At 57.6% G+C, this 27937-nt stretch overlaps 2 protein-coding genes across 2 annotated transcripts; one reads left to right on the top strand and one right to left on the bottom strand.

Annotated features, from left to right (window-relative positions):
- Positions 1-8: 8 nt before the first annotated feature.
- On the top strand, positions 9-12199 carry ADAM8 (ADAM metallopeptidase domain 8). The gene is made up of 21 exons (XM_031505150.2): positions 9-69; positions 1143-1252; positions 4437-4513; positions 4735-4813; positions 4898-4974; positions 5591-5777; positions 6169-6234; positions 6332-6400; positions 6970-7139; positions 7227-7308; positions 7803-7951; positions 8720-8897; positions 9546-9635; positions 9836-10031; positions 10142-10241; positions 10885-11071; positions 11157-11234; positions 11313-11397; positions 11482-11596; positions 11677-11905; positions 12044-12199. Exons 1-21 carry the CDS (start codon positions 9-11, stop codon positions 12197-12199), a joined length of 2541 nt encoding a protein of 846 aa, XP_031361010.2.
- A 1077-nt stretch (positions 12200-13276) lies between these two features.
- ERLIN1 (ER lipid raft associated 1) lies at positions 13277-27823 on the bottom strand. The gene is made up of 12 exons (XM_021537068.3): positions 27770-27823; positions 26735-26883; positions 25889-25970; positions 25493-25539; positions 21709-21770; positions 20372-20497; positions 19398-19471; positions 18895-18953; positions 17948-18039; positions 17390-17479; positions 17022-17101; positions 13277-16307 (listed from the first exon to the last, which is right to left on the bottom strand). The coding sequence occupies exons 2-12, from the start codon at positions 26845-26847 to the stop codon at positions 16089-16091; spliced, it is 1044 nt and encodes a 347-aa protein (XP_021392743.1). The 5' UTR covers positions 26848-26883; positions 27770-27823; the 3' UTR covers positions 13277-16088.
- Between the last annotated feature and the right edge of the window lie 114 nt (positions 27824-27937).

The following is a 27937-nucleotide window of genomic DNA, read 5'->3' as shown; positions in this document are numbered from 1 at the left end:
TCCGAGCCATGGCCCCGCCGCTGCTGCTGCCGCTGCTGCTGCTGCTGCTGCTGCCGCTGCCGGCCCGCGGTGAGCTGGGGTCCCGGGGGGCGGCAGCCGGGCGGGGAGTTTGGGGGGCGTGCGGCGGGACCCCGCCGGGGGGCAGGGATGGAGGCACCGGGATGCAGCCGTGGGGATGAGTTCCCCCCGCGGCTCTCGGGGGAAAAGTCCCGGGGTGCGCCTCTGTTCTCGCCACCCGAGGAGGAGGATGATGGAGAAGGGACGCCGGGGGCCAGGCTCGCTCCCACCGGGATGCTCCCGGTGCCTCCCGGCACCTCGGGAAGGCGAGAGGACGGTGACAACCGGTGGCCCGCGACGAGTCGGGGGTCCCCCGTCATTCAGCCGGTGAGGTCCCCCGGGACTCATCTGGCTCCCAGCCGCGGGCACCCCCAGAGCGAGCAGCCAGCCCCGTCCGAGCGCGGCGTTCGGGGCTCCCGGGAAAAGCAAAGCGTTTATGGCAGAAATTCTGCGCTCCGACATCCGAGGAAGGCTGGGAGGGGGCTGAGCCACCCAGGCACCAGCCGCTCTCCCCAGCAGCCCCCACAGCCGCCAGACGCCGAGTCACACGCGGTGGCATCACCACGGGGAGCTGGAAAACCTCTCTGTATCGCCGCTCCAGGGGCGCGGCGGGGCTCTCTGGCCCCAGAGGGACTTGCTCGCTCTCGGGGGATGCTGAGCGCTCTGTGGGCGCCGGGCTGGGGTGGCTGCGGCTCCCTGGAGCTGCCAGGGAATTGCGTTCCCAGCAGGTATCTCAGGACTCGCCTTTCGGGCTCATCCCTGCACCTTCACGTTGGCTGCTCCCGTTGTCCCCCGGGCTTCAGACCCGAGGGAGCGGCGTGAAGCTGCGCCGGACGGGCAGGGGAGGCTTTAGGGTGGGTGTCAGGGAAAGGTGCTTCCCCCAGGGGATGGGCACGGCCCCGGCGCTGCCACAGCTCCAGGAGCGCTTGGACACCGCTCCGGGGGTGCCCGGGGTGGGATTGTTGGGGTGTCTGGGCACGGACAAGAGCTGGGTCGGTGATCCTTGTGGGACCCTTTCCAGCTCGGGATGTTCTGTGTCTCGGCTGTTCCCGGGCATCTGTCTCAAAGCCCTTCGGCTTTTCCAGGCTCCACGGCCGGGCGGGAGGAGAAGCTGCCGCACGTCGAGAGGTACGAGACGGTGCTGCCGCGGGAGCTGCCGGTGCCCCGGGGGAAGAGGGACCTCTCTGCGCCTCCGGTGAGTCACAGCTCGGCACAGCCGCCCTCGCTGCTTCCCAGCGAATCTGCCCGGGGGATGCAATCAGCAGGGATCCTGTCCCACCACCCGGCTCGGAGCAGGACCCCTGCACCAACCATTTGGCCAGACCCCCTCAGCCCTGCGCCGAAAGAATGAAGTGCCGCCCCTTTCCTTGCCTTGCTTCCACCCCAGAGGATGGAGACGCTGAAGCAGTTGATCAGATCAGCTTTTCTGGGCTGTTTTGGGTCTAATTAAGACCTGCAGACAGCGGGGTGGACTCCTGGAGAGAGGGGCTGCTTTCTCCAGTGTTTTTTTTGGAGACGTGACCCAGCAGTGGCACCTCTTGCAGCCTTGCCGTGATCTTGTGACATCTGGTCTTTCCTTAAGGAGGGGTTTGCGAAGCCTCGTGGAGCTGTAAGCACTTTTCTTGCTGTGTTTGCTGAAGCTGGGGCTTTTTTTTTTTGTCCTTTGGGACAGAGAAATAAGAATCAGAAAGTTGCAGAAATCCACATGAAAGCAAACCAATGCTGTTTTTCTTGGGAAACCTGGCAATTTGGGGGAAGGGATGGGGTTTGAGTCAGGAGTTTGGAGTGCTTGATGTCGATGTCTGTAGGATGCCTTGACCTCAAAGACACTTTCCTCAGTGCCTTACAGTGAAATTCAACCTTTTTTTTTTTTTTTAAATTCCTTTTCTACACCCAAAAAGCGCTGATTTTAGCGCCTGGAGGGATGGAGGGACCGGGGACACGTATTCCCTAGTGCCATACAGCACGTTCCTCTGTGATTCAAGCCCTTCCTGATAAGCTAGCTTCAAAAACACTCCCCAAAAGCATCTGTTTTCCCTGCTCTAGAAACCTAAACTTGTCCACGAGATAAACATTCCCTGGGCTATTTAGAGACACCATCTGTGCCGGGCGTGTGCCGGGCGGCTCTGCACCGATCTCTGGGAAAGGGGAGCTCACCCACCTCGGGATCCCTCTGGAGAAGACATCTGCCATGGGCTGTGTGCCTTGGGACTGCCTCAGGGGCTGTCTGATGGCTGGCACCTGGATTTGGTCTTGGCTTGGGTGGTCCTTGGACATCCCAAACCTGCCTTGTTGAGGGTAGGAAGCCTTCTGCTTTCCAATCCCTTTTTTTCTGCCCCTCGGAGAGAGGTTAGGTTTGCTCTCCTGGTCATCTGGGTGGGGGAAGAAGCTCTCAGCAAGGTTTGACCACCACCAAGCCCCTGTGAGACAGAGATGGGTGTTCTCCACGCTGGCTCTTCCTGTAGCCAGGATGGGCATAGGCCACCAGGAGCTGGTTCTGGGGCTGGAGTGACACATGGGATTGGTCCAGCAATGAAGGGTTGAAGCAGACCTGGCTTTGCTTAAATCCACAAGGTCATGCCTGCAGGCAGGGTGGAGCCCTGGGTGCTGCAGCACGGGATCTCCTGGGTGCCAGCCTTCCCAGCAGCACAGCAGGGAGAGCGGCACACCCGGGTTCTTCACGGAAAGGGCTCTGGAAAAGTGTGCAAGGCCTGTTGGCTCTTCCCACCTGAGCTGGGGCAGGGTGGGACATCCCGTCCCCATCCTCTGCAAGCTCTCTGGGTCTCTTACTGAGACCAGCTGGACGAAATCCCTCCTCTGCCTGTGCTCTGGCCATGGCTCTGCTGTGCTGGCTCAGCACGGCCACGGGGCTCGCAGGGCTGCTCCCAAAGCCTTTCCATCTGGAGCCCGTGCACAGCCCATGCTGACGAGGAAGGGGCTGATTCAGAGAAGCTTTATCAGGACTTTTTATTTTAAACATGCCCTGCGGTCGTCTCCGAGACGCTCCCTGACCCAGCGCTCCCTTCCAAGTGTTTTCCTGCCATCCCTTCAGACCTCTGCTGGCCTTGGTGTTGCCAACAATAACAAAGGATGGCTTTGTTGGCAGACAGGGGTCGGGACAGGCGGGAGACGCTGTTCATAAGAGAAGAATTTTGGACCCACGAGCACGCTGGCATGCTGGCCTGGAACTGCAAACCAGGGACAATGGGGCAGCTGAGTGACAGGCAAAGCCTCTCACCTGGCCCTGCTGGCACTGAGTCAGCAGGGCTTTCCACTCAGCCTGGCTCCTTCCAGGGAGCAGATCATCCCCTTGGGAATGCTGAGCCATGGCATGACAGCGGTGCTGTCACCCTCCCCAGGGAGAGGCAGCACACCTCATCCCTGAGGAATGCTGGCCCCATGGGAAGGGTTTGCTTTGCCTTTGGCTCGGCTCTCTCCACACCTGGATTCTGCAAGGGCTGAGGATGTGCCCTCTGGAGAGGTGGATGTGCCCTCAGAACTGGTGGATGTGCCCCCAGAACTGGTGGATGTGCCCTCAGGAGAGGTGGATGTGCGCTCAGGAGAGGTGGATATATTCTCAGGAGGTGTGGATGTGCCCTCAGGACTGGTGGATGTGCCTTCAGGAGAGGTGGATGTGCCCTCAGGAGCTGTCTCAGATCCCTTGTGGCAAGGGCACAGCCTGACACTGGACTGTGACTCTTTCCCAGTGACCCCAGTGGGATGGGGCCTCTGGAGGTGCAGATCACAGGATAGCCCAGAGGGAAACACTTTTCCTGTAGGAACATCTCCATCCTGAGGGTTCAGAGCTCTCAGCTGGCTGGGCCACAGCCACCCTGGCTCCCTCCCACCAGGATCTGGGACACAGTGATAATAAAATGTGCTCTGAGAGGCCGAGGAGAGCCAAGGCAGTTCCCTAAACGTGATGTGGCGTGTTAGATGGGGCAGGGAGGAAGAAGTCTCTGCTGATAAGAGCCGTAGGGATCTTTGTGGTTCAGCCGGTGAGTAAGTGCTGAACTCAGACCCCAAAAAAGGAGCTCTGTGACTGATGAGTAGGAAACCTCAGTCCCTGGCACGGCCATCTGCAGCCATGTGTCAGACACGGGAAACCAGACTCTGCTGACTCCGTCTCCTTGCGGGTGACCTGTTCTTCATCTCAGGATGTGCCGGGGATTTGCGTTATTGCCCACATGCTTTCTTCCCTCTCTTCTGATTTCCTGTGTCTTTGCTGCGTGCCTCCAGGGCGAGCAGCCAGGCCCCCGCTCCCTCAGCAGGGCACACACAGACCCTGTCCCACCTTTCTGGGCAGGACGGGGGCCAGGGGCCCTCTGGTGCAGCTCTGGCTGCTGCCGAGTCCCTGATGGCACCTCTCCTTCATGCAGAGCACCTACCCGAGCCACGTCCTCTATGGCATCCATGCTGAAGGCAGGGAGTACCTCCTGTGGCTGGAGAAGAACAGGTGAGTGCAGTGGGCACGCTGGGGTGGCCTGAGGGGGAGTTTGCACCCCACCTTTGCCATGAGCATCCCTTCTCCAAGGCCTGGTGTCACCGCACCACTGACATAAACCCCAGCCCAGAGCACTTTATTCCCTCCTTGCCAAGCCCACCGGGGTGGGTCACAGTCCCCACATGCTTTCCCCTAAAGCGGGGTCGCTGCTGATGTCCCTTCCCCACCCCCAGGGCGCTGCTGGGGCAGCACTACACCGAGACTCACTACTCGGCCGACGGCTCGGAGGTCACGGAGCAGCCGGACACGCAGGTACGGGCTGGCTGTGGGGGAGCAGCTTCCCCACCCCTCTGCACACCCGTGCAGCCCCCACAGCTCTGCCCTCCCTCTCGGCAGGACCACTGCTTCTACCAGGGCCATGTGCGGGGACAGCCCGACTCGGCGGCGAGCATCAGCACCTGCGGCGGGCTCAGGTACGGCCCCGGCTCCCTGGAGCCCTGCTCCTGGCTGGGGACAGCAGCCAGGTGTGACAGAGCCCCGGTGAGCCGGTGTGACACAGCCCCGGCCGTGCTGATGAGTGAGAGCTCAGCTTTCCCTGCGGAAGGGAAGATGACATCCCTCTTCCTGCTGGAGGTGCCGGCCCTGGCTGGGTGCCCGGCAGGAAAGGCTCGCAGCACTTTGGGGAGCCTGACTCATGGCACTGGGGTGAGAGTGGAGCCCTGACACCACAGAGATCCAGCCCTCACTGGATCCATCCTTAATGGATCAGCTGCTGAGCCCCGGGACATTCCTGCTGCCTGAAGTACTGGATAGTCCCCGTGCCACAACTTGTCCCCTCAGATCAGCAGCCAGTTTGGCTGGATTTATGTAGAATCCCCGAATGGTTTGGGATGGAAGGGACCTTAAAGCTCATTAAGTCCCACCCCAAACCATGGGCAGGGAAACCTTCCGCTAGACCGGGCTCCTGCAGCCTGGCACTGAACAATTCCAGGGACGGGGCACATATCACAGGCACTTCCAGGGCTGTGCTGCGGTCTGTCCGTGTCCTGCCCGTGTCGCCAGGCTGACGCCTGCCCTCTCTCTCCGCAGTGGGTTTTTCCGGGTGAATGAGACCACCTTCGTGCTGGAGCCGCTGGAGGGGGCGGCGGCCGGGCGGCACGCAGTGTACCGAGCAGCTCACCTGCGGGGGAAACGCGGCACCTGCCGGGAGCCCGGGGCCACCCTGCAGTACGACCGCGAGCCCCAAACCCCTGCAGCCATGAAGCTCTACCGCTGGGTAGGGACGGGATTGCATCGCTGCTGCCCCTGAGCCGGGTCCCGCGGAGCCCCGGGGAGGAGGGGGCGTCCCGTGCCTCTCGGCCGTGCCCCTCTCCCACGGGTGCCCCAGCACAGCTGGTTTCTGGTGGGAACACGCCCTCGGATGCTGCCCGGTTAGCAGGAGCATCCTCCCACCCATGCAGCCTGCAGAGCCTGCTGTGGTATCCCAGCAGCAGGCTTGGGTTTTCCAGCATGCAAGCTGGAAGTCTGAAACCCAGCAAAACAACATCCCAGAGTTGAACTAGGAGACCTGCTAACCTTGGAAGGTGCTCCAGGGTCCGACACACGCTGGGTCAGCTGCCTGGCTTGGCAAGCTGCAAGCTGAACCCCACTTTCCTCTCCCCTTTCAGAAATCAGGGCCGGTGCAAAAAGGTCCCCGGTACGTGGAGCTGGTCCTGGTCGCGGACAACCAGGAGGTAAAGTGGGGACAGTCGGTGTCTGTGAGTTTGCTGTCACAGCCTGCAGTGAGGAGCTCAAAGCCACCCTGGGAATCCCTCTGTGTCCTTCCCATAGTTCAGGAAGCACAAGGACCTCCGCACCGTGCAGAACCGCATGAAGGAAATCGTGAACCACGTGGACAAGGTGAGCCCAGGGCTCTGGACCCGCCCTCCCAGCTCCAGTGTGGGCACAGAGGAGGTGGCACACAGGTTGGCACGGGTGGGGTGATGGAGCTGGAGCCAATCTCAGGCCCGCAGGAGGCTGCTGCAAGGTGACCACATCCCTTGGCCAGCTGCATGTGCAGAGTGGACAGGACGAGTGGCTCAGCTCTGTCCACAAGGGAAATTTTGTCCTGTAACCCCTGGGAGCACGTCCTTGTGGCCACCTTCAGGCTGGAGAGGCTGCTAACAAAGGGAGGGATGAGATGGGCCGTGTTGGGTTTGCTGATGGCTTTGCTTCAGCCCCAGTTGTTGGTTAGCAGTGTGGGAGCTGCATCCCAGCTTTCACCAGCCAAGAGGGAGCCCAGAGGTTCGGGGGGAAATCCTGTGTCCGTGGCCACCCCAGATTGTGTCATTTATTGAGGGTGACAGAGCTGACATGGCCCAGTGAGGAGCGTCCTGGGCTCGGCTGCGGTTCCCTGGGGCAGGTGGGACCTCCCTGCTGCTGCTGCTGCAGCCCAAATCCAGGCTCCTCTGGGCTATGTCCCACCCCAGCTCTACCAGCCCCTTCGCCTGCGGGTGGCCCTGATTGGCCTGGAGGTGTGGAACCACAGGGACAAAATCACAGTCAGCCCCAACCCCGAGGTGACGCTGGACAACTTCCTGCACTGGCGGGAGTCGGAGCTGCTGCGGAAGAAGCCCCACGACAACGCCCAGCTGATCACGTAAGGACAGGGGGGCCACCACCTTGCCACCTCCCAGCCCTGCCACCGCCCAGGGCACGTGGCCACGGTGGCATCTCAATCCCACAGGGGCGTCGACTTCCACGGCAACACCGTGGGGCTGGCCAAGAAGCTGGTGATGTGCACCAGGGACTCGGGCGGTGTCAACCAGGTGGGTCCTGTGCTCTGCCCTCCCTGCCCTGCGTCCTCCAGAGCCACCCCCTTCTCCACTGCTCCCCAGCTGTCCCCCTGTGCAGCCTCAAGGCTACATCTCTGCCCTCCAAGTGACTGACCCCCAGAGAAGTGCTGGGGCGGTGGATACCCAGCTGGGTACCTGTGGTACCTTTGGTACACTTGGAAAGCCTCCCAGAGAAGCTCCATGGACACAGGAGATGGGATTTTAGGAGGCTATCAGGTGTCTGTGACTGGCTGTGGGACCTGTGACCTCCCAGACACACCACAAAGCATCATTTTTGGAGCAGCCACTTTGTCTAAGCTCACTGACAGCCCTGAGAGACCAACCTGGATGTCTTGAGGGGCCACAGGACCTTCAGAGGAAGACGTCCAGCTTGTCCCTTACCTGAGCACAGCAGTGTGAGGAGATGTGGAGAAGCTGTGGAGAAACCACAAGGGCATTTAACCCACGCTGCACTCCTTGTCCCCCAGGATCACAGCAGCAACCCCATCGGCGCCGCGTCCACCATGGCCCACGAGATGGGGCACAACCTGGGCATGTCCCACGATGAAGACGTCGCCGGCTGCCGCTGCCCCGTGCCCAAAGCTGACGGGGGCTGTGTCATGGCAGGGAGTGTTGGGTGAGTGAAGGAGGCAGGGGGACATCCCCGGGCAGCAAATACACACAGGTGTCCTCTGACAGGGTGCCCTGATGGGGGGAAACCAGTGAGATGGTCAGGTCTGGGCAGACATTCCACCCCACCCCACCTCACTGCATCTCATTGTCACCTCTTTGTAATGAAGGGATGGGACTATTTTTGGGCTAAGAACGATTTATTGCTCAGATAAACATCAGTCTCAGAGGCTGTGAGATTTTAGAGGAGCAAGCACTCGGCCATAGCTCAAAGCAGTCACAAGCTCTTCATTACAAGGCAATACAGAACTTTCTCACCCAATGGATGGATGCCACAAGGTTTATTTTGCTTTTCTAACCCATCTCCTTTACTTACTTTTGCTGCACTGTGGATACTTTTGCCCAATAGGCTTCTGTCACACTTATACACATCTGCTTCTGTTATAACTTCTAAACTCTCAGTTTATTCCATACAATCACACGTCTACCCTCTAAACCCTTCACCATCTTATCAATGCAGTTTCTCACTTACTTAAGGCATATTCTTACTTACAACTATAGAAACATAAGTTTATGGGTTTTCTGCTTAATGGCTGTGTATAGTACTTTTACATCAATCCAAGCTTCTCCCAAGGCTGCAGATCAAACCTTTCCTTGTCTGCGGAAGTTTCTGTTTTTCCAATTCCCACATCTGCAGGTGCCTCTGAGCCTGTGGGGTGGCCCTGCAGCTTTTCCTGGGCTCTGCTGATGAGCCCCTGGTTCTGTGCCCCTCCAGGCTGGTTTACCCCAAGCTCTTCAGCCGGTGCAGCGAGCAGGACATGTGGCAGTTCCTGGGGGACCCCCGGACCAGCTGCCTGCTGAACGCGCCACGGGCGGACGAGCTGTACGGGGGCCCCGTGTGCGGGAACCAGTTTGTGGAGCGGGGAGAGCAGTGCGACTGCGGCACGCCCCAGGTGGGGATGCCCTCCCAAGGAGGGTGGGCAGCAGGGGCTGAGATCTGTCCAGCAGACCCTCACCTTGTGCTCCTGATGCTTCCGCCAAAAAAATAACTGGCGGAGTTATTTTAACTCCCCCCTTCACGTAGCTGGCTGTGATTTTAGCTTAAGAAAGATAGACATTCCCCCACGTCCTCCAAAGAGGTGACCCAGGGTGAGACGTGGGACATGTTGTTCTTCCAAGAGCTGTGCTCAGCTGTTCCTCACCCCTACCAGCATGTCCCAGGGGGGGTTGGAATTGAGGCAGACAGGCAATGCCTCTGGGATAAATCCCTGGTCACAGCCCTGTGCCAGGACCTGAAGGAATGCTTCCCTCATCCAGGGAGCACAGAAATCCTCATTTTGTCTCCTTCCTGGAGATATGCAAAGGGAGCCAGCTCAGGCTCCATCTTCTGAAAAAATCCTTTCTGGTCCTTTGGTTTGGTGTTGGTCATGGGGATAAAGATGCAGCAGGAAAGGTCCCCACATGGGATGCTGAACCTGCCTGTGGTTCAGCCCGTGCCAGCTACACTGCTATGTGCACTTGGTGCCATGGCAGCCTGGTCCCCTCAGGAAGGGTCCTTCAGGGAGCTTCCAGGAGGATTTCAGTCCATCCCTGTCTCGCAGGAGTGCTCAGACCGCTGCTGCAATGCCACCACGTGCCAGCTGAGAGAGGGAGCCGAGTGTGCCCGAGGGGAATGCTGCCAGGACTGCAAGGTACTGCTGCCCACAGGGAGCAGCTCGGCAGGCTCTTAAGTCGGGGAAAAGCCGGTCAGCGGCTCAATCGGGAGCAGAGCGCCAGCGTCTGGATCCAGGGAGTGCTGGGAGGCATTTCCCAGACCGGGGAGCTGCTGCGCTGTGGAGCCTGGAGGAGTGAGAGCATCCAGGCAGTGCTGACAGCCCCGTTCTCCCTGCAGGTGAAGGCTGCAGGTGCGCTCTGCCGGGCCAGCAAGAACGACTGCGACCTCGCCGAGCACTGCAGCGGCCTCAGCGCCGAGTGCCCCGAGGATGTGTTCCAGGAGAACGGCATCTCCTGCCAGCACGGCCGCGGCTACTGCTACAACGGGGCCTGCCCTTCGCACGGCGAGCAGTGCCGGGCGCTCTGGGGCGCAGGTAGGGACCCTCCCTGCGCATCCTCCTGCCCCGCCTGCTGCGGTCCCTGCCTGCATCCCGAGCCTAAGGCGGGCTCCGGCTGCGTGCGACCCTCTCCGTGTGTCCCGCAGAGGCGCAGGTGGCTCCCGACGTCTGCTTCAAGCACAACAGCGAGCAGCACGTCCACCTGCACTGCCTCACCGAGTACGGCAAGCAGCCCTGCAGCCCCAAGTAAGGACAGGGCGCGGGGGGATGTCCCAGGGATGAGGCGGGATGTCCCGGGGATGAGGGGGGATGTCCCGGGGGTGCGGGGGGATGTCCCAGGGATGAAGGGGGATGTCCCGGGGGTGCGGGGGATGTCCCAGGGATGAGGGGGGATGTCCCGGGGATGAGGGGGGATGTCCCGGGGGTGCGGGGGGATGTCCCAGGGATGAGGGGGGATGTCCCAGGGATGAGGGGGGATGTCCCGGGGGTGCGGGGGATGTCCCAGGGATGAGGGGGGATGTCCCAGGGATGAGGGGGGATGTCCCAGGGATGAGGGGGGGATGTCCCGGGGATGAGGCGGTATGTCCCGGGGGTGAGGGGGGATGTCCCGGGGGTGAGGGGGGATGTCCCGGGGGTGCGGGGGGATGTCCCGGGGGTGCGGGGGGATGTCCCGGGGGTGCAGGGGGATGTCCCAGGGATGAGGGGGGATGTCCCAGAGGTGCGGGGGGATGTCCCAGGGATGAGGGGGGGATGTCCCAGGGATGAGGGGGGGATGTCCCAGGGGTGCGGGGGGATGTCCCAGGGATGAGGGGGGATGTCCCAGGGGTGCGGGGGATGTCCAAGCCCGGCCGAGCTCCCGCCCGGCGGCGCTCACGGCTGTGTCCCGCAGAGACGTCAAGTGCGGCACGCTGCTGTGCCTGAGCGACAAAACCCAGCCCATCCTCGGCACCGGCTACTTCTCCGTCGGCTACTACTTCGGCCGCTTCAAGTGCAAGGCGGTGATCGCGGGCAGCGACGCCGGCGAGGCGGCCGAGCTGCGGCTGGTGCCCACCGGCGCCAAGTGCGGCGAGGAGATGGTGAGAGCCGTGCCGGGGCCGTGCCGGGCCGGGGTGGGTGAGCGCCGGCCCCGGGGCAGCCTCAGAGCCGCCCTGCCTCCCCCAGGTCTGCTACGCCGGGCGCTGCCAGAACCTCCTGGTCTACGGCGACAAGAACTGCTCGGCCAAGTGCAACAACCACGGGGTAGGCGGTGGGCTCGCCCCTCCCGGAGCTGCTGCGGCTCCGCCACCGCCCTGACCCCGCTCTGCCCGCTCCCCCCAGGTGTGCAACCACCGGCGGGAGTGTCACTGCGACCCCGGCTGGGCAGCGCCCTACTGCGAGCAGGAGATCTCCGGGATAGCCGCAGGTACGGTGTTGAGGAGGGAGCCCGGGGGGGCTGGCACCGGCCGGGAGGTGCGGCTCCGTGCCGAGCCCGGGTTGTTCTCCGCAGGGAGCGGCAGCGCGGTGCTGGCGGCCGGGCTGGCCGTGCTGGCCCTGGCCGGCGTCGGGCTGGGCAGCGGCGTGGTGCTCCTCAGAGCCAGGGCGGCGCGGCGCTCGCACAAAGGGTAATTCCCGTCTCCGCTGCTCGGGGCTGAGCTCCAGCGCTGCCCCCCGAGCAGCCCCACATGGTGCCTGCGTCCCACAGGAGCTCCAGCGGGACTCCCTCCGGCCTCGCCAACCCGCTGTTCCAGGAGGGCGGCCGGGCGCGGCCGGGGCGCCGCCAGCTGTCCCTCGGGGACATCGGGCAGCCCAGCCTGCTCAGCAGCACGGCGGCCCCGCGGGCGGCCCGGGCGCACAGCCCTGTGCTGGCCCCGCGGCCATCGGCACCCGGCCCGCAGGGACCCCCTCGGGCCCCTCCGCGATGGCCCCCGCAGGTAAGCACGCACCCTCCCCACGGCCCCAGCCCCACCCGTGCCGGGCACATCCCTGCGGGAGCCCTTCCTCCGCTCCTGCCCGCTCCCGGTCCCTCCTGGGTGCCCAGGTGAGGCAGTCGGGTCTCTCCTCCCTGCCAGGAGAAGCCGAAGCCGCCCAGCAAACCTCTCCCGGCGCTGAAGAGCAAAGTGCCGAGCTACGGCGAGGGGCCGCCGGCACCGTCCCTCCCACCGACCCCCCTCCAGCGCTGTCCCCCGCCAAAGGTGGCCCTGAAGCCGCCCCCGGCCAGGAGGTGACCAAGGATGCTCCATCCGCCACCGCGGCCGGCCGAGGAGCGGCACAGCTGGGCGGGCGGCACGGCCGGGAGCCATCGTGTCGCTTCCAGCCTTACTTGAATTGCCGGCCGGCCCCTCGGACCCTGCCCGGGGCGGGCACCAGTGTTTACAGATCCTCGAGTTGTGCCTTAATGGACTCGGCAGCCCCACGGTTGTCCCGCGGGAGCCGCCAGCCGGGGCTTCCCAAGGAAACGCGGAGCGGGGACAATGCCAGCTCCGGCTTGGAGGACCAGCCCACGTTGGTCCAGGCTCTCCTGCGCCCTGGGAGCTGCTGCCTTCTCTCCCGACGTCCTGAATGTGTCCTGTCCTCCTGCCCTTCCCTGCCGGGGCTGCGGAGAGGAGCTCTGGCATCACGGGGCAGGAGCACCGCGCCGTGGGGACCGTGCCCAGGAACACCGCCCTGGCTGGGGACATCACACGGGGGGATGTCACCAGGGGCCGTGGCAGGTCCAAGCTGGGCTTGGCCTCCCCACGGGGCTTTTATCTCTGGAGTCGTTCCTTGAGTGTTCAAAAGGGAATTCCCTGGGAGCCTTTTTACTGCAGCCATTTATTTATGACCCTTACGTGACCATTTTGAGCCACTTGCTGTAAAACCAGGCCTCCCATTTTTGATATAATTTAGGTTCAGGGCTTTTATACCAATAAAGACCGAAGGTAGAGATGTCATGGGGTGTGTCTGGGCAGGAGGGGACAGCGGGGTGGCAGCAGGCAGGGAGCTGTGCGGGGATCACAGAAGGGGGAAAAGGCTTGGAGCTCAACTCCCCGATCCAGTGCCAGAGCCACAGGGGCCAAACTGCAGCACATTTTGCCAGCCACGCAGAGCCAGGCTGCCCCAGGATGCTGCAGGGAGTCCCCTCATGCTCAGCACCATCCTGGCTGTGGCCTGCTTTGAGCACAGGCTCCTCACGGGGCTCCCAGGGTGGCACTCGCTGCAGCTGAGGACATCCACACCATGCAGTGCTGCTGCAGGGAGAGAGGTGAGGGGTCCCCCGCTTCATGTGCCACCAGCCCTAGGACACATAAAACCATCCCAAAAAATGGTAACAAAATAATTTTATTCTGCTTTATCAAAAGAACTTAACTGTGAATGTAAACCTGACCGGATGTATCGTGTTTCCTTAAGGAGATGCGCATCCAGGGGCAGACCCCTTTAGTCACAGGCCCACCCAGGCCATGGGAGCGGAGAGAAAAGCCAGTTCTATCCCAAAATCCTGGCTGCAGCCATGTCCCTGCTCACAGCTGGGGCTCAGAGGGCAGCACAGCCCACTCCAGGGTGCCAAAGCTGTGGCCACCCCTCCCTCCTGCACACGCTGGGGCTGCTGCAGCGGGGAAGCAGAGAGGGTGCAGGAGGCTGCTGCAGAAGGCACTGGGCATCACATGCTGCTGCAGCACCTGGGACCACAGGAGCACCCCCTGGGGTCCCTCAGACCACGCAGGGAGGGGGCTGATGCATACAGAGGGACACTGAGCTGGTGACAGCCACTTAAGGCAGTCATGGCGCAGGGAGGCACAGCACGGCTCGGAGGCAAAGGGAAGCAGCTCTTCCTGTTTTCCTGCTCCCTGCGTGGGCATCTTGCTCTGATCACTGCAGGAGAGGTGTGAACTGCCTGGGTATTGCTCCCAGCAGTTCCCCTCGTGCCCTTGTCACTCCCAGGCTGGCAGAACCTACTCTGTCCAGCCATTCCTGATGCCCAGTGTGCCCAACCCCAGTCACACATGAAGAAAATCGTGGAGACTACATTCCTGGCAGCATTCCCTCCAGCAGTGCTTCTAGCCTATAGAGCCTCCCTGATCCCAAATTCCAACCAAAGCAGGTGTGAGGAGAGGCTGTGTCTGTGCCAAGGGGCTGCTGCAACACTGAGGAGGTGGCAGGGCAGAGATGAAACTACTACACAGCTTCCTCAAAACCCATCCCACAGGAAAAAAGGGGCCCCTGCAAGCCAAGCAGCATTTCCAGGGGACATTTCAAACGCTACTGAACACTCTGCCCTGGTGCCCAGCTCCTGCCATGGCTGGGCTGGAAGAGGAGCTGGGATCCTGGAGCAGAGCATCAACTGAGCCCTGGGAGTTTGCAGACAGACAGAGAACAAGAAAGACCACCTGAAACCGTTGCAAAGTCCCACAGTTATGTCTCACACGCTGCAGGAGGAGCAGGGCCAACACAACCCTGCTGTGCCCCAGAGATGGAGGAGGGCAGGGCAGGAGCAGGGCAGCAGGAGGCACCATGTGCTGCTGGGGACACTGCCATCCCTGGAGCCCAGCCACACATGGTGGGGACACAGCACGACAAAGCTGAACCACATAGCTCCTCTGGGGAGCACCAGCACAGGCAAAGCTGCTTTGGGCTGAATGTTTGTCAATGGCACAAGCTAAACACATCCCTCCCCTGGCCATGAGGCTGCAGACAGAGCCAGGGACAGAAGATCCCAGCAGGCTGAGTGCCCCGAGTGTCACCACCCCCCAGCCCCTCCAAGGGTGGCATGGCTGTGCCAAGGGGACAGGACAGCAGCAGGGAGAGCAGGTCTCTGAGCATGCAGCAGGCAGTGCTGGGGTGCTCCCAGCTGGAGGATGGCATTCCAGCCCTTGCCAGCTGCTTCCCCAGCCACTGCACCCCGGATCCTCACAGAACACGAGGAGGAGCAGGTCCTAAAAGCACACCCTCAAAGCAGAGGGGAGGAAGGAGGGAAAGCAGAAAGCAGCTTTGTCCCAGCAGATTCCCCCCTCCCCGAGCACCTCTCCCTCACCCTGCCACGGCACACCAGGAGCAGGGTCGGATATATCACAGCACAAATAAGGACAGATCCATCTACCAGCAAGCCTGGCCAGGGATGAGAGGACCAGGGACACACTCCTTGCCATGGCTGTTCAAGGACATACAAAGCAGGTCCCACTTCCTGCAGCAGTGGATTTTGCACGGAGAAGCAGCAATGCCTCACCTACTTTGCAGCTGTAGTGTCAAACATCTGATCTGCTGCACAGCAGGGTCCTTTCACTCTTCTCTTCCCCTTCACTTTGCCAGCATGGCAGAGCAGTGGAAATTCAGCCCCCTTTCCCTGGTGAATGACTTACAGGGAGGCTGGAATCTGAGCAAAGACTTGACGGGCTCTGTTCCCAAACAGCTGCTCTGAGGTGCTCCTGAAAATCTGGTTTAGGAGGCAATGAGACTCAGCCACGCAGTGGGAACACCAGAGTCAGTCCCAGGCAGCCAGTGTGAGGCTTTGGCTTGGAGAGAGGGGTTGCAGAATCCCTTCAGAGGCTGCTTCCTCCAAGTTGTTATCCAGCACTGTTGTTTACAGGAATATCACGGCTGTGCAGATCCTACTCCCTTAATCTATTCCACAGCAAACCACTCCTCACCCCGAGCAGGAACAAGCTGGCCAAGGAGAGTCCACTCCACTGGAGTCCTTGAGGGGAGTGAGACAGTGTCAACAGAAACCTCCACCAAGCAAAGCTTCAGCAGCAGGACGAGGGGAACCTCCTCTTCACTCAGCCTCAGCCAGGAGTGCTGAGCAATGACCTGTGTGCAGCAACACAGCACTCAAAGCCACATCTCCTTCCTGCAGAGCAATGCCTGCTAAATAATTCCTGCCCCGGGAGGCTCTCCTGATGTCTGTCCTTTAATATTCCAGTATAGGTATGTTAGTACAGGATTATCTCTCCTTTGGAAGCACCAATTTAACAGGGGGAGAAACAGAAGAGGCAGAGCCCTTGCCATCTGTTGCTAGAAGAAAATCAACCCAAGTGCCACCTATACAGAAGATGTCCAGGCACGTGCTGCATCGCCCCAGGGCCTCGTCCCCGGGCACAGCCGGGCTCACTGCTGAGCTACACCAGGCTCCCTCTGCCTCCCTCAGCCCGTGCTCTCCTCGCCTCTGACAGGCCTTTCTCCAGAGCTCTCTGGGGCTTCCTGGGCAGGAAGGCTGCTTTCGTGGGCAGTCCTCAGGCCGGCCTGCTGGAAGGCACAGGAATCCAGGAACACACCGGGGATGCGGTCGCCGAAGTACAGCTTGCTGTTGGCAGCTATGGCCTGGTACTTCATCAGCTCCAGATACTCAGGGGTCAGCTTCAGCTACACAAAACAGAAACCAGAGACCCTAAGAGACAACTTTCTGAGTCCTGCAGCATTACATTTGTCCTAGATTGCAAGGCAGGATGTATTCCATTTGCCATCTGTATGGCAGTTGTCTTAACTGGGCAGTTTTCCTTATCTATTCCACAACCAATCCTCCCTCTGGGGAGACATCTACTGATAATGGGCTATTGAATGTCTGATGAGAACTACAACATCCCACTGTGAGGTGCTCCGCCCAAAGGGAGGAGCCAAGCATTCCTAACTGGATGTAATCTGAGTTTTTGGGACACTAGACTCAGCTTTTCCACTGGATTCCCAGAGGAACAGCTGGGGTTTTCCACCGCACCTTCAGAGGAAGACTACACCCTTTTACAGGATCACTGCTCCCACAGAACCACATCTGCCTCTCCAGGAGGACTGCAGCCAGTCCAATTTGGACTGCTACCAACACCCTGACCAAAAGGATGTCAGGCTGTATTCTGACTCTGTCCATAGTTTTTCTTTTGAATTATTGCATGTATTTTTGGTTTTTTCCCCTTTTCCTAACAAACTGTATTTCTAACTTGGAGTCTCTCACTGGTTTTGCTTTCAAACCAGAACACATTTCCTGTCAGGCAGCTGCCTCCTGGGGTGTGGGCTGTTAGATCAAGTGCTCTTCCAGCTGATCTCCTGTGTGGAGGAAGAGTGAGTGCCCAGCTTCCCAGAGCTCACCTTGTTGGAGTCAGCCAGCTTCCGAGCAGTGTAGTACTCTGCATCAGCTTTTGCCTTCTCCCTTGCCAGGAATGCAGCATCTAACACAGCAGCAGAGGAGGGACAGGAAAGAAAGCATTAGGAAGTGAATGGCCCCATATCACACTGAGCCCTCATCCCATGGGGACCAGCTGACCCAGGAGTGCCTCTGACAGCCTAGCTGGCCCTGTACCTGCCCTGCAGCCCCCTGGAGAGCTCCATGCACGGGGCAGGAACCATCCCATGCACAGCCTTGCAGCCCTGCAGCACCCTCGATGACTTTTGCAGGTCTGAGGTTCCTCCACCTGCCACCACCCCCAGCCAGCAGACAGCCCCAGCAGCGTGCTCACCTTCAATCTCAGAAATCCGCTTCTCCGTTTCCTTCTCCATGATCTTCTGCTGGTAGTGAATCCTGGCCACCTGTGCAGCCTTCTCTGCCTCTGCAACCACAACAGGCTACGCTGGGAAATCTGCTTCTCAGGCTTGAGCACCAGCACCCTGACCCCAGCACCTGGCTGCAGGGTCTGCCACACAGGAGCTGGCTCCCTGCTCCCTCCCTGCCCCCTCAGTGCCAGCCTGCACTCCAAGCAGCAGTTACAGGGAGAAAACACAGTGCTGATGTCTGCAGAGCTGACATCCCATTTACAAGTGTGTTCCCTCTGGCACAGGGACATGGAGCTCCAAGCCCAAGCAGTTTTTCCAGCAGAGAGATTTCCTCCATCCCTGCTGCAGGACAGAGGTGCTCCCTGCTCTGCTGCTGCTGTGGGATTTTCACCCAGATGTTCAAAACGACTGCTTGTGCAGCCTGGTTGCACCTCCCTCAGGGAGCTGCCAGTGGTGGAAGCTGTCCTGCCCCAGCTTAGCAGGGAAGGCAGGAATGGAGGCTCAGCCTGTGCTGGTGACATTACCAATGAGTGCTTTCTTCCTGTCTGTCTCTGCCTCCTTCTCCACCACCTTCTGCCTCTGGGCAGCAATCAGCAGCTTGGTCTTCTCAGCCTCCCTGCAAGGGGAGAAGTGTTATCCTGGGGAAAGGGAATGAGCAGTACACGAAAAAAGAGTACTTTGGACCTTATTAGCATGATAGACAAAATGCCTTGGCAAGAGCAAGCAGAACTTTGAGAATTAAATCAAGATTATAAGAAGATTCAATCAGACTGATTTACTGGGAAAAGAAAATGACATCAACTTCTACAAGCAAGAGATGTCTCAAATGTGTAAGTTTGCTTATGTGATGATTAACCCAATCATCGTAGTAAAACATCAGTAGTCTTCCTAGAGTTAGTATATAAGCAGTCATGCTTCGCAATAAATTTGGATTCTTTGACCATCTCAAAATCTCTCCCATCTCTCCAATCGCTGACAGAGCAGCAATGCATGCCAAGAGAGGCCACAGGGACAAGGGGCCAGCCAGCTGCCAGCTCCCTGCTCCCAGCCATGGGGACTGGCTCTGTCTGCAGCTGTATGGGCACGTGCACAGGCCAGAGAAGGGCTCATCCCCCTCTCCATCTGGCCACATCTGGATACAAGTCCAGTCTGAGGCCCTCATGATGAGGAGCAGGGCAATGTGGGCTGGGAGCTGGGCTAGCTCAACCAAAGATGAAGGGAGATCCACCAGCATCTCCTTTTGCCCAAAGGCATCCCAGAGATCCTGGAAGGGAGCTAATGAGCAAGACATCAAGAGCCCTGATTTCAGTATGGAAATGGAAAACAGAAGGCACAAGCACACCTGGCCAAGCACACACTGCCTGGAGCTCACCTCTCACTCCCTGAGCACCAGGGAAGAGCTTTCCAACAGCACTGTGCCTCTGCAGGACCCTCAAAACTAATTCATGCAATTTTATGCCCAGCTACTCACATTAGCTCGAAGTTTCTTCGGATGGCCTCTGGAATTTTGGGTTTTGTAACACGCACAGCCTGTGAGAGAAGAAAAAGGGAGCACATTTTGGATGAAACATTTTGATGCAATCTGAACAAGCAAGACATCTCTTTGCAAAACCAGCTGCAGTGCTGTGGACAGTGGTGCCTAATCCTCCTGTGTAACACAGCTGAGCATAGTCACTCTCCCAGAGATCTCCCACATTCCTCCCACATTTCCATTTCCTGCTATCTGTTCCAGCCCCCACTCCCACCAGAGGCAGAGGCTCCAAACCCTGTCCAACCTGACTTTGGGCACTGCCAGGGATCCAGGGGCAGCCACAGCTGCTCTGGGCACCCTGTGCCAGGGCCTGCCCACCCTTAGCATAAAACATTCATCTTTCAGTTTAAAACAGTTTTAGCTTGTGCTGTCCCTGCAGGCTTTGTCAAAAAAGTCTTTCTCCACCTTTTAAAATCTCTCATTATTGAAAGGCCACAACCCACCTGGATAGTGAGACCTGGTGCCATGACATTGAGATCTTTCTGCAGGGCCAACTTCAAGTTCTCATCTATCTGATCTGTGTTTGGAGGATAAAAGAGAGAGCAGTTGGTTTATCACATTTTGCCCCACAGCTTGTGTGTAGCAAAGAGCCAGCAGGCCTTGAAGTGCAGATAACTACAGAGTGTCAGATGAGGAAGCTTCCTGAGACATTCAGTACATTGTTTCCCTTCCCATGCCCCCTGAAAAACATTCCCAAAAGCACACTCACATGCTAAGTGACTAGAAAAGTTCAGCTGTTGATGGGTTTGTGTTATCTGAATTAAGTGCAAGTGGCTTTCAGCATCTCAGCAAGAAAGAATGCTCAGAGCCTGTGGTAGAAGTCTATCCCTCCTCAGCACTTGGAGTACATTAATATTAAAATTCTGACAACCTTTTACCTGCCATAAGCCATTTCCCTGCTGCTCAGCCACTCAAGAAGGAACAGAACCTGTTTTGTCTTTGGGGAACAGGCCCACCAAGGAGAATATGACCTGTGCTAATTCCTGAAGCACTGCTACCTCCTGTGAAAAACCTTCCAGCTCTCACTTGTTACAGCCAGGAGGAAGCTGTCAAAGAGCAAAAGGGAACTCAGCAACAGAGCAGGGGATTAAAAGCAGAAGCAGAACAAGACAAATCCACTGCCATACTGAAGGCCACAGGCATCAAGGCACGCACAAGAGCAGAGTGGCTTTTTTGTGCATCCAGAAAAAAAGGAAAAAGACTGAAATCGAATTCTCACATGCAGATGGGGAAAGACAAAGACACCTGAGTCACTGAAGTTACAAGGGAAGTGGCAGATGGATGTAAAAGGAGCTGGATACTACACTGGAACTCCAGCACAGGGACAGTGTGGCCCAAGGGTACAATATCCTGTAAGATGTTCCAGGAAGACCCCAGTGGGATCCCAGCTGGGATCACCCAGCTGCCAAACACTTACCAAACAGCTCGATGTACACCTCCTGCAGGGTATGGGCACTGCAGAACTGGTTCAGCTCGTGGTGGATTTTGTTGAAGATCAGGGTCTTGTCGTAGTCAGCGGTGTAATTCCTCACGATGTCGTACACTGGGGAAGGGAGAGAATCACCACAGGTCACCTCTGGCACCTGTCAGGGTGTCAGGGAAGGAGTGCAGCACTAGGACAGGGCTTTCAGGACCATAGCTGCCCTACCCAGCTGTCAGGGGCTGCTGGGATTACACAACCTCAAGGAGCAGTCATGGCAAGGTGCACTGCCTGGTCCTGTTTTATCATCTGCATAAACAAACGAAACAGCAAAGCCTCACCAGGACCTGCATGCCCAGGAGCAGGTACTGCTGTGAACTGAAAGCAAGGATCACACCCATCACTTAAGCCAACCAGATCCTGCACCAAAAGGAGCGTGGCCAGCAGGTCAAGGGAGGGGATTCTCTCCCTCTGCTCCTGCTGAGACCCCACCTGGAACCCTGTGCACAGTTCTGGCCTGCTCCCCCCACAGAAGGAGGGCATGGAAGTGTTGGAGCAGGTCCAGAGGAGGCCATGGAGATGCTGAGGGAATTGCAGCATCTTCCCCGTGGAGCCAGGCTGGGAGAACTGGGGCTGTGAGAAGGGGGTGTGGAGACCTCACAGCTCCTTCCAGGGCCTGAAGGGACACAGGGGAGCTGAAGAGGGACCCTGCATCAATAACTGGAAGGACAGGACACAGGGAATGGGTTCAGACTGACAGAAGGGAAATTTAGATGGGATACTGGGAAGGAATTGTTCCCTGGCAGGGTGGGCAGGCCCTGGCACAGGGTGCCCAGAGCAGCTGTGGCTGCCCCTGCATCCCTGGCAGTGCCCAAGGCCAGACTGGACAGGGCTTGGAGCAGCCTGGGATGGTGGAAGGTGTTCCTGTCATGGCAGGGGGTGGAACAAGATCATCTTTAAGAACCCTTCCAGCCCAAACCCCTCCACAACTCTATGAATAACAACAGGAATTCACCCTCCAGCACCCCAGCAATGCTGGAGTTTTGCATTAAGCTGTGCTGCTGAACAAAACAAGCTGTCTGTGTCTTTGGCATGGCGAAATAAGAAGGTAAGAGGCTCCTGCATGGGTTCTGTCACTGCAATTTTCTCAGGAGCTGAGCTGGAAGCACCTGGGACCAACACTACAGGACCAGGAGCTGGAAGGGTAACAAGAAATGGAAACAGGGAAGTTCTCCAGGCATGGAAAAAGGAAGTTCTGCAAACCAAGACAGAGCTGCCCCAGGATGAGTGAAGACAGTCACAGCTCTGCCTGTTGAACCAGGATGGGAAATTACCTGCATATGGGGCCAGCTTATTCACAACTTCTATTCGGTCAATGTAGATCATAACACCACCACTGCAAGGGAAAAGAGAGCTCATCAGCCCACTGCAGCTGCCAACAGTTAACAGATTTAAAGCAAAGGCATCTTTATCCCTCTTTTGCAACATTCTGAGCATTTTGCAATGAATCCCAGCGAATCCCAGTCCCCCTCTCTGCTTAAATCACAAGCACACTCCAGCAAATCTGCAAAGCACTTTCCTTCCCATTTCTGGTTTCCCACTCAACCAGCCAAAGGAAAGCTTCTCTGTAGAGGAATGTAGCTGCAGCTCTCAGGAAAGCAGAGGGGAAGGCAGCAAGGACAGCAGGTGACACCTGCCACCAAATGCAGACACACCTCAGCTCTTCTAGGCAGCAACACATGTTAAACAGAAAAAGCCCTTAATTTAATTCACAGTCACTAACTCCAGCAGGAGCTTGGCAAGGCCCAGTAGAAAGGAAGGAACAACACACAGGGCAGACTTCAATCCCTGTTCCCAGCTCCAGTGTCTCCTGGTGCTCTCCAGGAGCACCACAAGCACCTCAGCAGAGGGAGCCTGCAGGCAGTCCCCTCCCCAAGAGAGGATGGCAGGGAAAAGGGGGAATCAGAGGTCAGGCTTGTCCCCAGCCTCTGCTCTTACTGGTGTGGCTTTCAGAAAGTCCTGCCCACCCCTGGGTTTGTGCTTTTCCAGAGAAAAGCACAAACTCTACAGCGAAGAAAAAACTCCACAACTTTCAACAGCTCAAGTCTCTTGAGAGCCTAATTTTAAAGCAGAATACTCCTGTTATGATGTCCTTGGGACAAAGGCATATCACAGACCAGAAGCTTCAGCAGGAACTGTTTAGAGACAGCTCATTCCTGGCAGTGCAACTCCCACACTCCCAAACTCAGGCTCTGTGATGTTTTATCTCAAACATATCCCCCACGACAAACTCCATTTCTTATTTTGCAGATCTTGATCTCTGGCAGCTCAGAGCCAAGTCTGCAGAAAAACAACCTGAACTTGCCTGTGTCTGTGCTCTTTTGGAAAAGGCCTCCCAAGCCCAGCCCGTGCTTGCTCCAAACCTGCTTCTCTCATGACAAATACGAGCTAAAAACACTGGTGATGGATGATGTGCTGCAAATCTGGCATTTCAATTTTAAAGGGATGTTAGAAAGAAAAGCAGAGTGTCTGCAGCACCCTGGATCCTGTCAGGACTCATCCACAGCCCCGTATCACCTCCCTGGCAGGAAAGGCTCTGACATGGCACCTGAGGCCAGTGAGGGCTGCCTGACTCTACCACCACCTTCCACAACAACCCTGCTGAGGATCTCAGCCAGTCTGGGACAGTAAGTGGGATATTATCCACTGTTATTCCATTATTATGAATGATTCGTAAGTGTTTATGTGGTGTGGTGGGGGATAAGTACATTTTATCAGTCCTGCTGGTCATGCAATGGCTTTGAGGAAACAGGTGCCACTCGGACCCCAAAGTCTGCAGGGAGGGAGGAACAAGGAGAAACCCATAAAAAAGGACATAGACTTTGTGCACTTGGGAGAATTTTAAGCATAATGAGGCAGCAGTGCTGCCTGACAGGACAAGGAGCCAGCATCCAGGGAATGCCACAGGAGATGGACACAGGTAGCAGGAATGTTACACTGTGACAAAAAATAACTTACAGAAGCAGGCTAGATGTAAAAGAAAGAAAAGAACCTAAAAAAGCAAACTTTATTTTCTGACTCCACTACATACACGATAGTAAAAATGACAGTGGATTGGAGGGTGAAACTGCCACCTCTCCAACCACACTGGTCAACTGGTTCATCAATTCTGTCAATTTGCAAAGAAGAATGCAAAACAATCATTATTTACATGAATATGCATGAGAAAACTCAGTTGAAATATTAGAAGGCATAGGAACTTTTAGAAGAACTTTAAAACTCTCAAAAGAACAGGGCAACACAGAAAGCCCCTGGAAAGCCTCAGAAAATTCAGGGCCTAACTCAGGCTTTAAAATCTCTGTTTCAGGTATTCACTGAATGCTGCCAGGTACAAACAAGACAGGTAAGGCAAACACTGGGGATGGGACACCCACACAGACACTCAGAAGCTTCCTGATATAGATAAGGACACAGGGAACAGGAACATAAAGAGAAACCCAGCCTTTAAAATGTGATGCTTTACTATGCAAACACAAAACCTGAAACTGTTTAGGATCTATTCTGGTAGCAGAGTCTGAACTGGGACAGTGACAGTGCAGGTGTGCTCCATTTGTTATTTATAAGCTCATGTTTTACTATGGAAATGTGGATGCAAAGCTTTGGCATCGAGCAGCCGCAGACTTTGGAAGCCAAATGCAGCCAACTGAAAGGCTCCTGCAGCAACACCTGGGGAATGGACAGGGCTTCTGGGCCCTTTGGTCAGGAGTGCAATCAATTATTAACTGAGAACTGCTTTCACCAGCTGCCTGCTGGTTAAGGCTCATTTTTACTGCCTGAACCTTCCCAACCACCTGCATTGCACAACTGAACCCCACAATGCTCAAATTCAACAATTTTTAGCTCTGAAACCATTGAAGCTCAGAATGGTTGAGGCTGGCTTTGGCCTTAACCTCTGACCTATTGACCTTGTTTACCTCTGCACAAAAGTACTCTGGACAAGGGCCTGAAGTGACAGGACAAGGGGGAATGGGCTCAGACTGACAAGGGAAATTTAGGTCAGATATATGGAAGAAATTTTTGGCTGGGAGAGTGGGCAGGCCCTGGCACAGGGTGCCCAGAGCAGCTGTAGCTGCCCCTGGATCCCTGGCAGTGCCCAAGGCCAGGTTGGACAGGGCTTGGAGCAGCCTGGGACAGTGGAAGGTGTCCCTGCCATGGCAGGGATGGCACTGGATGGGCTTTGAGGTCCCTTCCCACCCAAACCATTCTGGGATTCTGTGAAAGCTGCAGCACTGAACACTACCATTATTTACAGAGACTCCTGAAAACCTTTGATATCTGAAATTAAAACCATGAAACCTCTATGGTAATATTTAAGCCCAAGCGATGTCTGATGCTGAACGACTCCAAGAAAGTTAATATGGGTTAAACCTGATCAAAATTAACTCTGTTTTATTAACATTGCCACTAAAATTCACCTTTTAATTTCAATGTGGTCACTGTGTGCCACCACTGATTTAATTTTTTGAACAGAAATTTTGTTGAGGACCCTGAACATAAAAGACAAGGAGAATCACTGGGTTTTTTTTTACCCTGAAGAGTCATCACTTTAACTTGTGGACGAACCAGCACAACAGGATCTGTAACCCAACTCAACCAGCCCTCTCCTCCTGCTTGCTACAACTCCAGCAGGTCTGTGCTGACAGAAGAATCAGCCTGACTATCCAGCAGGAATTTCATTTGGAAATGAACTCCTTCCCATCAGGAGGATTCCCACTCCCTGTTTCCTTCTGCCTGCTGCTGGGGTCAGCACCTGTATCAGCCACAGGACTCAGAGTGGAAATGACCAGTCTGAGGGCAGAGCAAAGCACAAGTAAGGGAGTGTCAGAGAACTGAGGGGAGAAGCCCAGAAAAATTCAAGATAACATCACAATAAATGCAAACATGCTCTGAACAGCTCCAGCAAGAGTCAGTGCTCCCTCCTGTTGTTACAGAGGGATAAATGTGTGTACATCTGGGATTAATTCTATGGCAGGTGCCTTTCCTTCCCGATCCCTGTGTCCCAGCACTGCAAAGGACCCCAAGGAGTGCATCTAGAAGAAATACAAGTGGAAGCCATACCTTGTCCCACAAGGCACATTCTTCACTTCATCAGTCTGCAGCGTGGTCTGCAACACAAACACAGGCACTGTTCACAAACCTGACTCCAGGAAGGCCCAGACTCCCACAGTGGCACCACAGAGCCAAAAGCATGTCCTTTGCCACCCCTGTGATGCCTGCAGGTGTGGGCAGAAGGCAAAGCTTCTCCTCCCCTGCCTTTTGGGGGATGCACAGGCAGCTGTGCCTGTTTCCCTGCTCTGGAATGCGGTGCTGCAGGGGAACAGTGACAGCCACAGACATGGACTGTCCTGCCTGAGCAGGACACTGCCACTCCCAGCGGTGTCACACACACACACGGTGGGGAGAGCTTTCCAAGGGGACAAGTGTGGCTCCCCAGGGCAGGGAGAGGGCACCGACCTGCACGGATTTGAAGGTGGTGATGAACGGGAGCATGATGTGGTAGCCAGGGCCGCTCGGGCTGGTCAGCAACGCTCCACCCCTGAGGAGAGGGAGGAAAACAGGCTCAGGAAGGTGCAAACAGCAAGGGCTGCCTTTGAGAACATGCAGGGACAGCTCGAACTGCCAGGGGTCACAGAGAGTTGCATCAGTGCCCTAAATTCGCCAGCAATTCCACAGAAAAAGGGCTGAGTGCACCTGATCTTTGCCTGCTGCAACTTTGCGTAAAGCCTGCGAGCCATTAACTCTTGGAGCAGGCAGCTATTGCCAAACCCTCCCAACATTGCAACACTGCACAGAGCTGCAAGAACACAGACTTCTCCTCTCTAAATAGTTCAGTGGTAACCATGGAAAAATCCAGCCATGGATGTGATGCTGCCAGCTTGGATTTCGGCACAGCCCCTCGCCCAGAGAAAAGCCCCCTGGGGTGTTAATGCTGAACACCATTGTGGTCAAAGGAAAACATCCACGGTGCTGAGCAGGAAGGGCAGGGAAAGCATTCCAAAGCAGCGACACAGCAGGAGCTCTGGCTGGGCGACTGCTTGGGACAAAGGTGACAACTCTTGCTGGCACAGAGGGAGATCAACAGATGCGAGGAGGGACGCGGAGAAGCTCTGAGATCAGTGTGAGAGGGCAGGGAGGAAGGAGGGGCAGGAGAAGCAGCCGAGGGCTCAGCCAGCCCAGCACACGCGGGCTCTGCACGGGGCGAAGGGAGCAGAAGCAGCACGGGTGCAAACCCTGGGGGAGAACCGGAGGGAGCCCAGGGCAGAGCGACCCGGGGCGCCGAGCTCCGGAAGGGCTCCGTACCTGTAGTACACGGCCAGGTGTCCCTCCTCGACGCGGTGGATGGCGGAGTAGAGCAGGAAGACGAGGAGCCCGCTGGCAGCCGCGGCCGCCGCCCCGGCCTGGGCCATGGCCATGCTCGCATCCCCTCCCGGCGCCGGGCTCCGCGGGCCCTGCCCGGCACGGAGCGGCGTCAGCGCCGGGCCCGGCACCGCCCGGCACCGGGACACGCCCGCACACACGGGACAGGGACGGGACAGGGCCCGCGGGGACTGCCCCGGCACCGCCCGGCCCCGTCCCCGTGCTCTCCATCCCGCCCGTATCCCTACCCTGTACCTGCCCCTACTCCATAACGACCCCAATCCCTGTCTCAGACCCGTTCCTTTACCCCAATTCTTGTCCCATCCCTGTCCCACAGCCCTCCCAATCCTTTATCCCAGTCCCTGTCCTGTTCCTGTCCCTATCATCTCAATCCCAATCCCTGTCCCTACCCTTTACCCTAATCTCTGTCCCGTTCCTTCGTCCCAATCCGTTTCCTTTATCCCAACCCCTGTCCTGCTTTTATCGCAATCTTTTACCCCGATCCCTGTCCCGTACCTGTTCCTGTAGCCCAATCCCTGTCCTGTTCCTTTATCCCGATCCCTGTCCCGTACATTTACCCCTATCCCTGCTGTCCCGTATCTGCCCTGTTCCTTTACCCCGTTCCCCCGCTCCCCGTTATCCCGTACCTGTCCCGTTCCCTGTTATCCCATTCCCCCGTACCTGTCCCGGGCCTTTACCCGCTCCCCGTTACCCTATACCTGTCCCGTTTCTTTACCCCGATCCCGTTGCCCCGTTCCCCGTTATCCCGTACCTTTACCCGTTCCCCGTTATCCCGTACCTTCACCCCGTTATTCCGTACCTTTACCCGTTCCCCGTTATCCCGTACCTTTACCCGCTCCCCGTTATCCCGTACCTTTACCCGTTCCCCGTTATCCCGTACCTTCACCCCGTTATTCCGTACCTTTACCCGTTCCCCGTTATCCCGTACCTTTACCCCGTTATACCGTTATCCCGTACCTTCACCCCGTGCCCCACGTGCCGCCGAGGCCGCGCTCCCAGCCCCTCCGCGCACGCGCGCTGGCGCGCGGCACTCTGGGCGCGCCGGGCCGGCGCGGGGTGATGACGCCACCGACCCCCCCCCTCCCCCTCCCCAGTTGCCAGGCAACGGCGCGATGGCGAGTAGGC

This window comes from Lonchura striata, chromosome 7 (assembly GCF_046129695.1).
Source record: "Lonchura striata isolate bLonStr1 chromosome 7, bLonStr1.mat, whole genome shotgun sequence".
NCBI lineage: Eukaryota > Metazoa > Chordata > Aves > Passeriformes > Estrildidae > Lonchura > Lonchura striata.
The sequence above is the reverse complement of the archived record's forward strand: the minus strand, read 5'-3'. Positions and strand labels throughout refer to the sequence as shown.

Coding starts and splice junctions, on each gene's coding strand:
- ADAM8 (XM_031505150.2), top strand. CDS start 9: ATGGCCCCGCCGCTGCTGCTGCCGCTGCTGCTGCTGCTGCTGCTGCCG. Junction 5,778..6,168: donor CCATGAAGCTCTACCGCTGG/GTAGGGACGGGA, acceptor CTCCCCTTTCAG/AAATCAGGGCCGGTGCAAAA. Junction 10,242..10,884: donor AAGCAGCCCTGCAGCCCCAA/GTAAGGACAGGG, acceptor TGTGTCCCGCAG/AGACGTCAAGTGCGGCACGC.
- ERLIN1 (XM_021537068.3), bottom strand. CDS start 26,847: ATGGCCATGGCCCAGGCCGGGGCGGCGGCCGCGGCTGCCAGCGGGCTC. Junction 18,040..18,894: donor CGAAGAAACTTCGAGCTAAT/GTGAGTAGCTGG, acceptor CTCCCCTTGCAG/GGAGGCTGAGAAGACCAAGC. Junction 16,308..17,021: donor AGCTGGCTGACTCCAACAAG/GTGAGCTCTGGG, acceptor TGTTTTGTGTAG/CTGAAGCTGACCCCTGAGTA.